At 40.9% G+C, this 17,241-nt stretch overlaps 1 protein-coding gene across 2 annotated transcripts in view; it reads right to left on the reverse strand.

The window, feature by feature from the left end:
- Positions 1 to 617: 617 nt before the first annotated feature.
- The window catches only part of HMG20A (high mobility group 20A), a 39,146-nt gene continuing 22,522 nt past the window's right edge, over positions 618 to 17,241 (reverse strand). For both annotated transcript variants that reach the window (XM_041427669.1, XM_041427670.1), the window contains 8 exons: positions 15,896 to 16,043; positions 14,330 to 14,545; positions 12,093 to 12,225; positions 11,709 to 11,740; positions 7,485 to 7,560; positions 6,435 to 6,650; positions 5,661 to 5,804; positions 618 to 3,330 (listed from right to left, as the gene is read on the reverse strand). In XM_041427669.1, the coding sequence (XP_041283603.1) occupies positions 5,668 to 5,804; positions 6,435 to 6,650; positions 7,485 to 7,560; positions 11,709 to 11,740; positions 12,093 to 12,225; positions 14,330 to 14,545; positions 15,896 to 16,043 (958 nt within the window). In that variant the 3' untranslated portion in view covers positions 618 to 3,330; positions 5,661 to 5,667. The remainder of the gene's footprint in view (positions 3,331 to 5,660; positions 5,805 to 6,434; positions 6,651 to 7,484; positions 7,561 to 11,708; positions 11,741 to 12,092; positions 12,226 to 14,329; positions 14,546 to 15,895; positions 16,044 to 17,241) is intronic.

Genomic DNA, 17,241 nt, shown 5'->3' on the forward strand with positions numbered 1-17,241 from the left:
AAAAGTAGCATAAAGACAGGCTGCTCACAGCACCGTGACCTCAGAAAGAGCATCAGCAGAGGCAGAAGTCATCCAAACTCCTCCACAGAGCACCTACACCAAGTACAAATGTCATGAGGCTACAGCTTGCTTCATTCTCAGCCAGCAGGTGGGAAAAGACAGGATAAAAAATCTAGTAGGGGAAAAGAAAATCAAGTGGGGAGCAACAGTTATGATACAGAAGGTTCTTAAAGAAAATCACTATGATGGTGGGAATTAGGGGTGATAAAGGAAGACAAGGATGTAAAAAAAGGGCTGAGTGAGAGATATGACATTTTTAAAGTCAGTCAAGTTGGGGAAAGGCCCTGGCAACCATTAGCTATAACCAAAAACTCTGACACTTTCACCACTATAAGTAATTACCTAAATTCCTTCAGCTTTTCCAGAGGAAGACACTTAGGATGGAGAGGTGGAAGAGGCACATTTCCCTTCAAAGGTTAACATGGAATTGCCAAAATCTCTGGTGAGAGATCAATGTAGTAATAGTTCTTTCATGAAAATGCAGTTAAAATTGAATCAGAATGGATTCAGCGTTGAACAATTTTAATGAAGCAGTGTCAAACAAGCACATCAACTTCTTAGAAACCAAGGAACTCCAAAGTTTAATTACAAAAACATTGTACAGAAAACTTGGCATTTAAACAATTCCAAACACGTTAATCCAGCAAATGGATTCTGCTTTCATATATTTCTCTTAACATTTCTGCAAGTGACAAAAGCGTTTTATTCTGCTGTTCTCCTTGACACCCACTTCATTTTTTTTTAATCAGTCAACACTGAAAACTGTAAACTGAAGTGACACTCTGAAAACACTGGAAAGACAAAATCCATTTTTATAGGGTTAATAAACATAAATAAGAAGCTTCTTAATGAGACAAAACATCATCTGTCACATCATCAGTGAGCAAGAACTCAGTCTTCTCCCAGCTGCTTCAAGATGGATAATCCATCCCGCCTCCTTCCTTGTGGGAAAAGGCAAGAGATTTGTCAGCCCCCAGCTAATAATATCACCTTAAATTTCCTATCCCACAACACTTGCATGCTTCTCAGCAGAGATGGATGAGCAGTATCCACAAGCAGATTTCTGTAAGCAGGCAGCCTGAAGCCATCTGACCCTACTGATGGATTGGATTTGTTACTGGAACTGCATCCTGCATTATATGGAATTTCTGGAGTCTTTATGGGATACAACTCCAGGTATTAGGTAGGATGCCACAGACAGACCTTCAGGATTTTGTAAATCAGTTTTGGCTATGCAGCGCATTTTGGCCACTTCAACAGAGAGTCAAACATCACCAGTTCTAAAAAACCAAGATACATACATGAGATGAAGATGTAGGTGCTTCTACTGGAGGCATTAACAGCCTCTAGGATTTACAACATTGATTACAGAGCCCATTAAAAAAGTTCACGGCAGCATCAGCTGGTCTCATCCATGCTAAGGAGAGTGGAAGTCAATGCAGCAAACCGAAGTTCCTTTTTGTAAAGTCTTGAAAGCAAAACAGATAACAAGAGAAAGGAGTTTCCTCCCTGAAGGAAGACTTGATTTACATGGAAATCCTTGCTTCTTGGCTACAGCAATAACCCCAGGAGTAAGCTGAGACCTGGCGTAACGGTGCTGACCTGAAGACGGCCCCAGGCCAGCATGACGTCCATGTGTACAGCGCAGGAAAAGAAGAAACTGGTTTTTAATCTTCAAAATATTCGTGTCACAGGTACATTAAAGTGATGCTGACAGCAACATGCTCCTCTAACGAAAGCAACCTCCACATCATAACAGAGAATCTTAACAGATGTCTTGAGCAGGAGCAAAGAGATTGTCAGGTGGGAGCAAGAGCATATCAACCACCCCCCATAAAGCCCAGAGATGTCCAACAAGTGCTGAGCCAAAGTCAGAATCAACAATTTGAGAGGAACCAAAGGGCAGGGAAAGTTTTGCACAAGCCAGTGCGGACAGTGGGTGCCTCAGCTCTGCCAGCAGGTGTGGTGTAGCTCAGCAAGATCAGACTCAAACATGCAGAGCTCTATTCAATGCAAGTGAAAGGCCATTTAGGTCAGCTGGAAAAATGCTGAATGCCATGGGCTCCATGGGCAGCACTGGACTGTACAAAAGGCAAGAGCAGAAACAAGCTGTAATGCTGAGTTCTGTGGACTATGCGGACTTAGCTGCTAATAACCTTCTCTGCTCTAATAATTCATGCAAAAATATATTTGCTGCTTCCAGACACACTGATTCCCAGCACAGCAATTTCAGGAGGGCAGGGAGGGAAAAAATGCAGTCCCTGTGCCCATTTCTCTTTTTATAGAAAACTGCTTTCCCCATGAGATCATTCTCTAAAAAACAAGGCAATAACATAAAATGAGACTGAACAATGTATCAGAGGAAGGCAAGCTTTGTGAGTTTAGTCTAAACTGAAGAGTCCCATTTTCCCTGCTAAGAAGAACTAATGTTTATTTTCTATCTTGATTTCCACTGATCTTTGTGATAGTGAAATGCTCCAGCAAACGTTTTCAAGAGATGACAGGAGAGCTTCACAGAACAGCAGGATGCAATGTGCAAGAGAGGTGCTTGAAGAGAGGGGGAGAGAAGAAGTCTGTCTCATAGTAGAATCAAGTCACAAAGCACCAACCACAGCCAGTCTCTAGCAGGGGCAAACTCACATTGTAGGAATTGCAGGCTAACACAAAAAACCCCCCAGGATTCTGCTTAAGAAAAGCTCTATAAACATAGCAGGAGGAGTAGGACAAGACAGTGCACCAAGGAAATCTCCCTGTTAGAGCAGACAACGCAAGCACTGCTATCCAGTACTGCAAGAATCAGGGAACAAGATCAAAAGAAGAGAACTGAAGTGAAGGAAGGTAACCCCACAGGATAAACATGAAAACAAAATAAAAGACACTAGAAGACATTAAGCAATATAACACATCAAAGTTATTACTACAACATATACGCTGACTCCATTTCACAAGCTGAGATTTCATCTCCACAGCCAGCCAGTCCACAGAATGCAGGCACCCTCACACCCAGCAAAATCCATAAAAAAATGTAGATTGCACAGAAGTTGCATGCTCTTAAATGTTCACACAGAGGACAGTTCCAAATGCTTAGTGGGTGGTGTCCGTGGCTTCTTAAGATCTCTTAATGCATTGATCTCTTTGTCTCCCTGACAAAAGACACAGGCAGGGCCCAGGACAAACCTGCCATCCTGCCTCCCACCCCAGGCTTTTCCCATGGCTTCTTATTCCACACTGGCCAAAAAAATTTTGTAAAGCTTCCCCGGGTCACGAGACCTGCAGACGAAACAGAAAAATAAGGGTTAGAAGGCTACGGTGTGCCAGGACCAAACAGGCACCATGACAGGGGTTTTTGGTGTTTGATCTGAAAACACTACATTCAGAATAGTAAAGCAGCCTCTAGAGATGCAACCAGAATTGCTGTTTCCATCCAGGCCTAAATAACAAAACCCTTCCTCTTCTTCCCATATACTGTTTGCACAAAGAAGTTTTTACCATGCAGTACAGAAAATCCAAAATATTCACAAGTATAATCAAATAGTCCCTAAACACAATGTACTAAGCCACCAAAACCCACCTCAGATCTGTGAAAGAGCTGTTTTCAGCAGCATTATGGCACAGTTTCCTGTGATATTGATTTATGATGTGTCTCAGCCTCAAACAGACCACTCAGTTGAGAGAGATTACATTCAGCATTAATATACACATATGCACATTAACAAAGGGACACTGATGATGACAGTTTTTGATACAGTTTATCATATGCCAGATGAACCTTTTATCCAAAGCTTCCTTGTTTTCCAGGGAATCTCTACCATTTTCTAGGTTTGCATCCAACAAAACCCAACCTTCTTCCTTCCAAAATTTTGCCTCAAAATATAATCATTGCCAAGTGAAAGTCAGTGTAATTAACAGTCCCACTAATTACTTGATCATTACATTCAGTTATATGCATGTCGTTATCCAGTGAAACTATGTGATCATTAATCGCATTTTTAATTGCCTCACACTGTTTTGCTGCTGAAAAGAAGGCATTGGTAGGAAAAAAGAAAAGAAAAAGAAGAAAGAAAAAGAAAAAGAAAAAGAAAAAGAAAAAGAAAAAGAAAAAGAAGTACTGTTTTTCAAATAGAGGTTGGAAGGAAGAATTTAAAGCAAGAATTACTTTTCCTAAATCAATTACAGCCAAATCTAGCCTATCCAAGAAAATTGTAGCCGTATGTTCAGGAACACAGGAGTTGTCCATCCTTTAGGAAAGATGAAGCCACCTGGCAAGAGAATGAAAGTCTAGATTTTAGTAGCTTTGCAATATGATTTTTCTAGCAAGGTGCTTAAAGGACAAATATCCATTTCTGGGCCTGGCATACCCTTCTAATAACTGATGGATGAGAAACTGCTCTCCCTCTTAGGTATTCTGTAAAACCTCCCCTCCCAATTCTCTCTCTGAGCCTGAGAACTAACTGAAAACAGTACACAAAAAGGAGGAGGTTGATGAGCTGCTGAAAAATCCCAGACCTGGATCGACAAGCTGTTCCCTTCACAAATAGCAGCAGTAAAGGCACTTCTTTATTCTGCTGGGAGCTCAGTCATCTCTTAGAACTACAGTCCGTTCCATCTGGCTACCTTCCTGAAGGACAATGATCTCCCAACTAAAGCCACACTATAATGGGAAATGTGTAATTAACTGTTCTACACAGCACCACAAAAGGTCAGCACCAGAAAGGATGAAAAGCCCTGTCTTCATATTTGCAGATGGCACAAGGCGGCTTTATTTGCATTTCTAAACACTATTCAAGACATGTACAGTAGATCTCTACATAATAAATGCCTGAAGAATGAAGGTATGCACTTTGTTCAAATAGAAATAGGCAAACTCCTCATGGCAGCCTAGTGCTGTACACCATGGGGAAGAGGGGGAGTGAGAGGTGTGGGAAATGCAAAGCAGCACAGTAATGCAGGAAGACTGGTATTTACTTCTTTGTTAATTTGTTTTTCTACTCTGTTCTCTATTACAGTTTTCCAAGCTGTTAAACAGCAGCAAAAATACAGAATCATGAGCTCAATAATAATCTACGCACATGCCACATAAACATTAGTCTCAGCAAATGCTATGTACACTTAAACCATACCTCAGTGTTCCATTTGCATCTAAGCCTTCCTAATTACCACAGCTTGACTACAGGTGCCACTGAGCAGAGGTAGAGTATTTTCAGTTTATAGCAGAATTGAGTTCACCTGTAACCTCTTGAGACAAACAGAATTTCCCCATGGCCATCAGTTTCTACAATTACTGCTAAAATCTTCAGATTTACTTCACTCAAGAAAGGAGCCTTCTTCTAAATTAGTCACCCTGTCACCATTCTGTCAGAACTCTTACTCACCTTATACAAATACATAAAGATCTTGGGGCTAAAGGGAATTTCAGAGCCTTTTAATGCCGTGGAATCCTTTCAACACAATTTGACTTTCATTAAGACAACCTGCTCCTGCAGCTTTGAGAAAGAAACCTTTCTGATTGTACAATATGGTGAGCAGCACAGGCATCAGCAGCAGAACAGGTGCCAAGGGCACGGAGCAGACCCAGGAGCAGCCTGGGAGAGAACACTTACCCCGTCACTAACGCTCCAGCCTGTTCACCACGTCCCGTACCGTGGCGATGAGGTTCTCGTTCTCCTGGGGGTTGGCCAGGATAATGCTGTGCAGTCTGTTCATGTAGGAATCAATGGTTTCCATCGTGGGGGTTTCCCCGCTGCCTACAGTAAGCACAGTGAAATGAGCCACAAGGTATTTTGATGACCACAGCAATTCAGAAAAGTTAACACTATGCTAAGGGTAATTTGTGCCAACACACAAACTGCTATAGGAGGTGATTTTGCTGTGCACCACTCTTGTGACAGATTCTGCTAAACAATGTCCTCCTAACTCCACAAAGTGAGTAGTTCCAAGGATATCAGGACTAATGAAGCACGGTTCTCTTTTATTTGGGTCTCATAGCTCATTATAACAAACCCTTTCAGCTGGGCATTCATAGAATCTAAGTGGGTTCCCTGGCAGCTGACAATACAGACACAGCCTTTATTTTAATCAAGGAACTTGCACGTCCTGTCTATTCTATTCAGTAACATTTTCATAAAACAAGTGAAGGAGAGCCAGGACTGAATATGTGTCTCACTTTATTAGGAAGAGTAGGAGCAACAGGAAAATAAATGTCATGTTGAAATAAAGCACTGACTCTTCACTTCCCCCTGCATGCATTTGAGTATTTCATTATCCCAAGCAACAAAAGCCCAGAAACAGCCAAGAGCACAGAAGCACAGCAGCAGACGGCGTGTTCTCAGCCCACAGCACGGCACGAACAGAGCTGTTGGATCCCCCAGGCTCACCTGGCAGCGGGACTCCAGCGAAGCTGCTGGTGAGCGCCTGGCGCAGGGTCTCCAGGTGCTGCTGCAGCACCGTGTTGCGGCTCCGCTCCTGGATCACGTCCACCTCCAGCTTCTCCACGGCCGTGCGCATGCTCTCCACGTGCTTCTGCAGGGCCGCGTTCCTCTCCTCAAACTCCATGTTGGATTTGCGCAGCTGCCGCAGCTCCGCCTCACGGGCTGCCAACATCAACCCGTTACCAGAGAGCCAACAAACCGCTACAAACGTCTCTAGGACCAGCAGGCAATGAGACAGAAAGTTCTGGAGTGCTCAGCTGATAATTACAAACTGTGCCGTTGTGGTTTATAGGTAAAGAGCATCATATCATGGAGTGACAACAGCACCTACAGTGGCACTTTACAGGGATCATTCCTAGAGAGAGACAACTCAGAAAACATTCAAAGCACCAGAATGGAAGTGAATGGGGGAATTGATCAGGGAGGAAGACTGCCAAGACTGATTTCAAATGCAATCAGAATGACAAAGTTTAGCAGCAGTGCTAAGAATCCTGCAGACAATACAGCAGTTACAAAAATAATCTTCTACTGACCATGGAAAGCATCTGAATCTAAATTCTGTTCAGTCAAGAAAGTCTTCAAGAAATCTGGCAAAAAATACTCAACCCTTGAGACACACGGATATGAAAACCAGAGTAACAGAAAATCAGTGTAATCTTCCAAATATGGGGGTAAATAAAATACTGCTAACCAGCCTGAATCACCATCAGGATACATCTTAGATATTTCTTAGTCCTACAGAACAGTAGTCACAGCTGCAACTGGCTGGAATAAACATCAGAAACGTTCTCAAAAAAGGCTAATTTGGGAAGACAATGCCAGGAAAAACTGCTTTTCAGCCACTGTATATATACAGAGGCAAGGTAATAGGAGAAACTACACCCAAGTCTTTACATGAGCTGAGATGGGAGACTGCAAGGACTCTTCAGCTGGACAGCATTTGCCAAGAATTTTGGAAAAGCAAGGAGGAAAGCATCCTGGAAAAGTTAAAATTACCTTTACTATGATTCAGGAACTCTTCTGTGAAGATTGGGATATCAAAGACAGATCTCTCCTTTGTATCTGCTTCTTTCTACAACAGAACGAGTAATAACGTAGCTGAACAGTTTGTTTTCAGGAATTCATTTAACTGTTTTGATCATGAGAATAAAAGGCCAAGGAGACCAAAACCTGAGGCAGCTAAAAGCTTTATAGATTAAAGACACTTCCAGCTCCTACCAAGAAAGGCCAAAGGAAGTGTCTTAGATTTTCAAGATATAGGTTTAATCAAGCCATTATTAAGAAAGAACATACAACATACTAAAATACACTCTTTCATCCTAATGGCATTATACATGAGAATTATTCAGTTTTAAAAACTATCTGAATGCATTTATATTTTCCCCCATCAACCAACTGACACATTCTGAAACAGTCTTTACAGGAATATCAGCAAACAGAGACAGAGTGAGCAAAATGCACAATAGGTTTCATGGCTTTTGGCCTTTCAACACCAAAATGAAAAAACAAAAACCACTTTTAAATCAGGAAATGCTCTACAACTTAGTCCAAGAACTGTATATAATGTGATTTGACTAAAGGCAAAACCCCCCTCCCTATAATGTACTTCATCACCACTTCTAAATCAACAGGAATTAATGCTTGTTTTAGCACCTGAATCTTTATGGACAAAGCCAATGCAAATTTGGTTTGAAAAACTGCAGCAACTACGATCAACCTGTAACTTAACACAGCAATAAAGTTAAGCAGGAAAGAGTGTGTGTGGAGAACAAAAGCTTTTCACAGCTCTCAAACACCATGGCTGATAATGTGCCACAAATATATAATGCAGAATTGCAGTGTTACACAGGACTGGTGTCCTCCAGCAGACAACCCCAATGCTTGACAGCTGATAAGGGAATTCTGGCCCCTGAGTTCAGGGTACCAGGGTGGTGTCTGCCACACAGAGAGGTCTGTGGGGTCACCTGAATGCCAGCTGACAGCCAAGCAAGACAGACAAGACTAGATGGAACTACAGCTACTCTGTTTTTCCCAGAGGAGACAGACTGTCCACTGATTGCTTTTAAAGATAAGCTAGCTTTTATTGTCTGGCACAATTACAGTTGAGGAGCTCTGTATTTACTGAGTGAGAATTCAAACCTCACTTCAAACCTCTCCAGTTGATTCCTGAATCAAATGGAGACACACGAGAAACAGGGAAGACTGGAGGGAAGGACAACTCTTCCCAGTTCTGTGAGGCATAGTAGGATTTATTTAGGGTTTATGATCACACATGCTTTTCACTGAAGTTTTTGTATGTGCTGCTACAGGGCAAATGTCTCAAGAGTGTATTTAGAAAGAGAAGTCACACACAGAAATGTGAATAATGTATTTGTTTTGTCTGAACACTGACTAGATGGCTAAGAATTAATTTCACCCCAGAATCTAGCATCTCAACATTAATGTGTACTAAGAAATGTTGGCAGTTATGCAGCTTGGTTAGAACACTTATAAAACATCCATCTTAAACATTCTAATTCGTGCTCACTTTTACTACCTGCATGCAAAGAGCCACTGGCTTGGATCATCACTGGCTCCTACAGAATAGATGGTGGAGGAGACAGTACTGCCAAGAAGATATTCTCTTTGCTGCCCTAGGATACAGGTTCTTCAGGTAAAAACCAAAAATATTAAGGCTTTAGATGTAACTGTCCAGCTTCCAAAAGGCAAGAAATTCTACCAAGCAGAAGAGTGATCATTAAAACCATCAGCACTCTCCCATTACAAAATACATTACCTAGCACATAAAAGATCCTCTTGAGAACCCTGAAGTACTTAAGCCACTCTGAGGTTCACTGAAGATTAAAATCCTAAGGCTTTGATTACCTCCTATTGGAAAGGACCCAGTCTGTTCAGTTCACGTATCATTTAGTCATCCCTCAAACCAAAAGAGAATCAAAATTCTATCATTTGCCTTAAATAAGACTGAGATGCTTCAAGAGTCAACAATCATCTGATTATTAAAACTGAGGCTGAACTCTGAAGATTCTGCAATGAATCAGGCTTGAAGTTCTTAGAGACTTGCTGAACTATGGTAATGAGACAGCTGAGATTCTGTCTGGGGGTTTAAGCTCACCTTTGCTGCCATGGTCAGGCTGCAGACAGTGGAACGAACAGATATAATAAATGCACTACTCTATGAAATGTTTTCAGAGTAGGTACCACGAAGCAACCCCTGCTCTCCTCAACCTGTGTGCACAAATCTCTGAAAGCTTTCCAGTAACAAGTGTAACTGAGTGTATGATGCCAGACCCACTTGGAATCAAGCAGCTTGAGGAAATAAACAATAACAGAACAATGGAGAACAATTATCCAGCGGTTTAGTCACTGCTGATGAAATTAGTTCCAGCGTATATTACTATATATGATATTTATGAAACTAGAATTTGAAGGAAAAAAAATGTTCTGTTTCATGCATATAGATGAGCTCAGGGGACAGTGTGTGCATGTTTTTCAAGGCAATATCTATTATAAGTTCTCTCTCATCTTTTAGTTATATTTTATTATAATCAATATTTGAATTGCCCATCATGAAACTCTTTAGAGGTCAACTCTATGTACAATGTTGAAAATATCTTCAACACCGACTCACTACATCGATAAACACTTAAGTGGAAAAAGGGAAAGAAAAAAAGCTTTCTTTGACCTTATTTTCTTATATTCTCTCATGATATAATTTCATCAGCTTGTACCTGCTAATCACAAACACAGCAACAGACGTCAGTGTGGACAGGAGAAAGCAGCAAGATGACAAAGAGCTTTAGCCTCACTTCCAGTAACAGCTTGAGCAGACACTTCTAAAAGCAATCTAAGATTTTTCTGCTTATTCTCCACCTATACAGGATTATAATACTTGATTTCCATGCACAAAAGATGCAAAAGCACATCAGGTGACAGGCATGAGGGATTTTATAAATATAAAGGTGAAAAACACCAAGTAGTCAAAGGCACAGTTCAGAGTCGGATGTCTGACTGACAGGTTGATGTTCAGCTGTATCTGATGAAGCTACAGGGCGAGGAGAACTAATTTTTAACTGCAGTTATGATATGAAAGATCAGCAATCATAGCTTCAATTAGAAGGGTAAGAGGGAAGACTCCAAATTTGTAGTTTGCCACCTGTATAACTTAAATATTATGTAACAGTCACAGCCAACCTAAAACTTGAAGCCTTCAGTTTTGTACAATTAGAGACAAACTTGGATTCAGTGACTGTACAATCAGAAAACCTGGGGATCATGTACTTCTAAAGGATAATCTCACTGCAAGCACTTCCTCTAGGAGTTAATAAAAGGCATATGAAAAACATGCTACCAAAACATTTTCCTGAAAGTGAAACGTACTTTCCTTCAAGACCAGTAGCTGCCTCTCAGCAGTGCTCAGCCTTGTCACTATTGTAATGAACACATTAGAAGCAAACTGGATTGCTTTCCCAAGGCAAAAAGCCTCACAAACTAAAACAGATCTTTCAGAAAGCCCTATTGCTTACAAGTGAAGAGGCAGTGTATAATCAAGATTTTTTCACTGCTCTTTGTTTGCAATTTATTGGTAACCATTAGAGAAGCACTGTGGCCCTAGGTAATACAACTGGAGAAAGCCACAGTGTTTCAAGGAGAGAGAAACCACAGTCAGCCAGGACACACAAGATTTGTGGTAAGATGCCTGTGCTGTACTTGATGAGCTCTACCTCCAGATATTATCACTCTTTTCCAATATTTACATATGCAGAGGGCAAGAGAGGGCAGGAGGAGGCTTAAGCCAGAGATTTTCCAATTATTTGGTTGCTTTACCCATTTTCTTCTCAAGGAAGCCACAAGCATTTGTGTTACTGCAAAAAATCAGTACCTGACAACAGCCACCTAAAGGTGCTGACTTGGCAGGCTTATGGAGGTCTCACACTATTTTTAAGTTCATAACATTGCATAACAAAACAGACCAATGCTTTAAGTGTATCCTATGCTCCATTCCATCTATCATTTGTACTTGCCCAAGACTCATCAAATTTAGTTTTGTTATACCAGTGAGAGTAAGCATACTCAGTCATTTCTAACTTTTCAAAAGCTGCATTAGGAAGAGGAAGAATTCACACTCAAGTTCTGATAAACTGGGTTTTGACTTCACTGTAAGTTTTTTTTCACCTGAAAGTCTACCCACTGATGTAAATGCAGAATTAAGAGGTTTACCTCATGATCATGAGCTGGCTGTCTTGCTCCATCTGAAAAAGAAAACAAGCAAGAAGTCTCTCAAAATAAACAAAATTTAAGAAAACAAGAAGCAAAGAATTAAGGCAGCTACACAACCCCAATTACACAACAATTCTAGACAGACTTGTGCAGCTCTCCCACAAAGCCACAGAAAAGCTGTGTCTAACTTTGAAGCTCTTAAAGCATATCCTCCAACACAATCTAGACACAGTTAAATACAGATAAATCTAATTCCCTTTACACACAACTGAGGTAAATGCCATAGAAAGAACACATTCACTTTTTAACCAGCCTTTAAATCCAAGACTTTCAAGGAGTGTCAGACTGCCTGACTGCCTGGGCTACTTTTGTCTCATTTAATACCTTGTCTGTGTGATTTGCCTTTTTGTCTGTCCTGTGCTTTCCTGCTAAAGACTTTGTAGGCTTCAGTCTTCTGATACTGCTCCAGCTCCCGCATGTAACGCTCCTTATCTCTGTCTGCTTCATCCAGGTAGCGCTGAAACAAAAAAGTCCCAGGGGTTCAGGGAGTTTCCTCCCTTTCGGGAGGAAGGGAAGAAAAACAACTTGGCAAATGAAGTGCTGATCCATTTCACCTATGCCAACAGGAAAGGAGTGAAGAAACAATGAGGTGCAAAGACATAAGATCTCTGGATAAAATCACTGTACTCTGGTGTCCCATTTTCTCTCTCTTTTTTTGTAATAACTATTCTCTTAATATTTTTTGCTAGGCCTAGGATTAACTTGCACTAAACTACTCTACTCAACTGAACATTACCTACATGTTACAGACCAAGCACTTCAGAATTCCTGTTCTGTGGCCAGGAGGAAGTGCTGCCAAACACTAACATCTTAGCAGATGATAGATCAATGATGCTTTATGGTTCAGACCCAGAACAGTGGAGTTCCAAATACACACTTGTTTTCATACCCCACAGACAAAAATACATTTGGCACATCTGAGAGGTGAACAAAACACCACAGCTATTGCAAAGAGCAGTGTAAAGACAGAAGAGCCTGGTTTTAATTGATATAATCTATCTGCATTTTGTTTAATAGAAAACTTTTTAAAATTTATATAATCCATCTGCATTTTGGTTAGCAGAAGCCTTTTTTTATTAGCCTAAAGGTATTCCACACATCTGCATGACAGAATGAGCTTAGCTGGAAAATTCTATAGGGAAACTGATGAACTCAAAAACACTTACTGAATGGTCACAATGCTTATTAATGGGATCCTTTCAGGAAAAAAGTTGCCTTCCCAATTTTTTTTTTCCAAATGAGTTTAAAATTCAATGAATGTAAGAATTAAATCAGTGAACCTTAGTCACCTGGTATTCTCTTTAAGTAATCATGACAGTACATACAAGTTATGATTTCCATACCTTTGCAACACAGTTTTGACCCTTCCGAGGAGTAGTAACATTCTGGATTGAGGTACAAATTTGGTGATGCTTTTGGGTTGGCATTGCTTTTGGACATGTTATTTGTCTGTAAGATATTAATTCTTTTTTTCCACCTCCAGCAATGTATTGCTGAAAGGGCTCAGCAGTCTTCACTTGACCTGCTCTGAGTTAGAAACTTACAGCTTTACTCAAGGATAGATTCCTAGGGGATTTAAAAAGCAGCATTTAGAATAGAGATTTGAATTCAATTTCCTTTTTCAGGTTAAAACTCTGCCTGAGACATGATGAGAATATGTTAAAGTGCAGGGGACAGAAGGGCAGATGTCTTTTTTTCCCTTCTCTCCCAGCAGACATTTTCATCACCACAAGACATCCTCTCCATGGATGTAAATTTCCAACCTTATATAGCAGCAATCCTGACTTTTCTCTAAGCAACATCATTCTCACTATCCCTGGTACCAAATCTACTGCTTTGTCTTGCCACATATTTTCCATTATGGTTCAATCATAGTGCCTATGCACCATTTTATATCATCTCTGTAAGTGGTATTCTACAAGCTTAGCAAAAAAGCAATAAAAGGAAATCTTGGTTTTTTGTGTCATCTCATTTTTCATTACACCCTTAAGGTATTTTCCACAGTTCAAATATGAAGATCAAATTTGTATGAGAGCATTCAGGAACACTGTGATTTAAAAACTGCTTTGCAGTAATGTCCAACTGGCAATCAACAGTGGACAGTATGACATCCATTAGCAATTAACCCATTAACAGGTTCACTCCAGAAGGTCCTAAAAAACAGCCCAAACATGGCCTTGAGCTTAATTCACTTGTCAGATAGTGCAGAAGGCCACAGGACCCCCAGACAGGAGGCACCACACCCCAAGACTTTGGCCTTACAAGTCTCAAATGTATCTGAGTTGGTACAGCAGAGTTACATCCAGAGGGATCACACAACTGGGGGATGTCTCATTAGAGCACTGTCCCCATTCTGGATGCATTCTTGCCTTACCTAGAGGATACAGCTCTCAAGTCACCCCTGGAGGAGACACCATGGCCCTGCCAGGGCTCATCACGTGAACCTGTGGCCCTCATTTGGAAATATCCTCCTAAACATGATTTCAAAGAACAGTCTGTGTCACCCTCCTCACTAAACAACATTCCCATGTAGCAGCAAGGACAAGGAAGTGCAGTGGTACCCGCTTCTCCTCAGGGGGCAGCTTGCTCCACTCATTGCCCAGCATCCTGGTGATCTCTGGGAAAGGCACCTCCGGCCGCTTCGCCCGCAGCTGCTCCCTGCGCTCGTTCATGAACCGCACGTACCCGGTGAGGGGGGATTTGGGGGCATTGCTGTCCCGCAGGGGTTTCTTCCTCTTCCTCCCTTTGGCCCAGCCTCCTCGTTTGGTTCTTTGCTGCTGCAAGATGAAAACGGAAGGTAATTCAGGCTGAGTGAAAATAACCACACCTGTGGAAGGAATAAACAGCTTCATCAGGAGCACATGGCTGCAATCCTCCCCACGGATGCAGGTTTCAAACCCTACTTCAGAGCTATCCCGACTTTTGTCTAAACAAAGCCAAACGAGTCTCACTGTGAAAAGTAGCTTACAGTTTCTCCTAGTCCACAGGGACAACAAAATAACATTGGCATCAACTTCTGACTGTAAAATCACAGGGACTGATAATCTACAGCATGATCATCTCAACTAACGCAACTGCAAATATTCTTTTATTACTTGTTTGCTTGGTTTTAGTTATTCTCACCCTCACATACCCTCCCCTGCAAGTCATTTACTTCAATAGGTTTTCTGGAGGGATTTTGTGTACTAGTTAATAATTGATAACTAGTTATTTTGCACCTTTTGGATCTTTGTCCTTCATGCACAGTGTGCCCAAAATGTGACTGGAAAGACCATATACAGGCTTTTCTACTCTCATCTTTCCCAGTAACCACCTCCAATATGGAGCAACAAACAAACTCCAAAGGAGGGAATATTGTAAAATGTGTCTGGGGCATGCTTGTGATTCACAGGAATAACATAATTATCACCCATCCTCTTGGCTTCAAACTATTTCTACAGCAAGCTCTGGACAATACTATTTTCTAATGCTGTGTACATACAACTATTTTCTGTACTTCTACTCTTTCCCCACTTCAACATGTTCCTGCCATCATGTTACTTTTTGTTTCCCTCCTGGAATTTTATTGCTTAATTAAAAAGGACCTCACAGCTGAAAACAAACTACAAGGAAGAATATCAAATACATGTGTCAAAAAAAAAAAAAAAAAAAAAAAACCAAAACAGAAAACCCCAAAACCACTACCTAGTCCAACTTCAGGTCCTTCTTGATTTACTCACCAAAAATCAGTGTTGGATGGTACACAAGGTATAGTCTAAAGCAGCAAAAACATACTGATTTTCAAGACCTCAGTTACTACCAGTACATTACAGTGGTCTCACTTTGCTGGCTCACAAGAGAGAAGATAAGTTGTGGCAGCTGAACATTCAGTCTTCTGAATGCAGCAGCAGCTTGTGGGCCCTTCTGGCAAAGCTGAGACCCATGTGCTGCTCTCTGCATATTCCAACTGCCAGCTATCTGTGTGCAGCTGTGCAACACAGGAGAAAATTAGGGAATCAGAAGATGAACATGGCAAATGGACAAAAATTTGTGATCCTGTTAAAAATTAAATCTGAGCAAGTAAGACAATATAATGACAAAAGTCCATGCCTTTGCTTCATTGAAAAGTTACTATTATTTCATCTCACCTCCTCCTCAGGCTTCTGCTCAGTGGTTTCAGCAGCATTTGAAGACTCATTTTGCTGCTGCTGAGCCTGTGACAAGTCCTCCACCAAATCTGGGTTATTCACAGGCTGTGAAGTTCCACCACTGAATGAACTCTCCGAATTAGCTAATCTGAAAAAGCACAGAAGTGGAGAACAAAAAATTTAATCATCATTCCTAAATCACTTCCTCCCTAATCTTCTGAAACATGCAAAAATGTTGCAAATATATTCATTCTCACACTAGCAAGAAAAATGGGATGTAGAAGTGATTTTTGAAGAACTGGCTGTTCCATCCAAGCAACCACTATAACTACCACAGCTCCCATGGACTTTCAGACCCAGTTTGATTTTTAAAGTGGCATTTTGTTTCACTTTTAGTGAAGCATTTGATCGCACAAACAACTTGCAGGAAAGTGAATGTTTGCATCAGAAACCAGACAGCGTGAATCTATCCTTCTTCCAAAGTACCATAAGGAATTTGAAATTAAAAGTTTCATCATCAACCAAGATACACCTTTCTGGATGTGTTTAATCTGTTTCTCCACAAATACATGTAGAGATCTGTGATTGGGTATGATCTTGGATTGAACTTCATTCCACACACTCTCCTGTTCATACACATGGGTATCTAAACACAATCATGACTAGGTCCCAACAGGCTCCAGAATGGCCATAATTTAGTTTGCTGCAAGAGCTGCAATCAATGTAGCTTACTCCGAAAAAGGGCAAGATGTCTGCAGGCAAAAAAGAAGAGTAAACGTGCAGAAATACTTCTGAAGGTAGAGTGACACTGCTGAACACACATTTTGGGGCAACAACCCCCTGGACATTCTGAGCCCTGTGCTCAGTAGGCAAATTAATGTAAGATTTTTGGACTCATCTCAGATTCTAAACCCTTCCTGAGACTAAGGAATACTTGGCCTTACCCAGTTACATTCATGAAAATTCCTTTAACAGCAGGGTATGCTTCAAGTCTCCTTTGCTCATTTATTCCAGTTTAAAGCCACTCATGTCTATGGCAAATTTTAAATATTCAAAATAACTGTTCCTATTAATGTAGAATACAGCTATAAAAATTTGATGTGTATTAACAGAACTGTTATTTGAATGCCCATGGGAATATCTGTCTTCAGAGAGAACAGCATATTTTCACTACTCACTACAATCAGCAATTATGACATAATTACTGGTGAAGAAAAAAGGGCTGCAGAGATCCATGGCTGACTTTGAGACAGCAGATTGAGCTCACATTACTGACAATTAGAGAGGGACCAAGGGAACAGAGCAGACACCATCCCATAAGTTAATTATATTTGGTATGTGTCAAA

The sequence above is a fragment of the Onychostruthus taczanowskii genome, unplaced genomic scaffold, assembly GCF_017590055.1.
Source record: "Onychostruthus taczanowskii isolate IOZ18803 unplaced genomic scaffold, ASM1759005v1 scaffold118, whole genome shotgun sequence".
Classification (NCBI taxonomy): Eukaryota; Metazoa; Chordata; class Aves; order Passeriformes; family Passeridae; genus Onychostruthus; species Onychostruthus taczanowskii.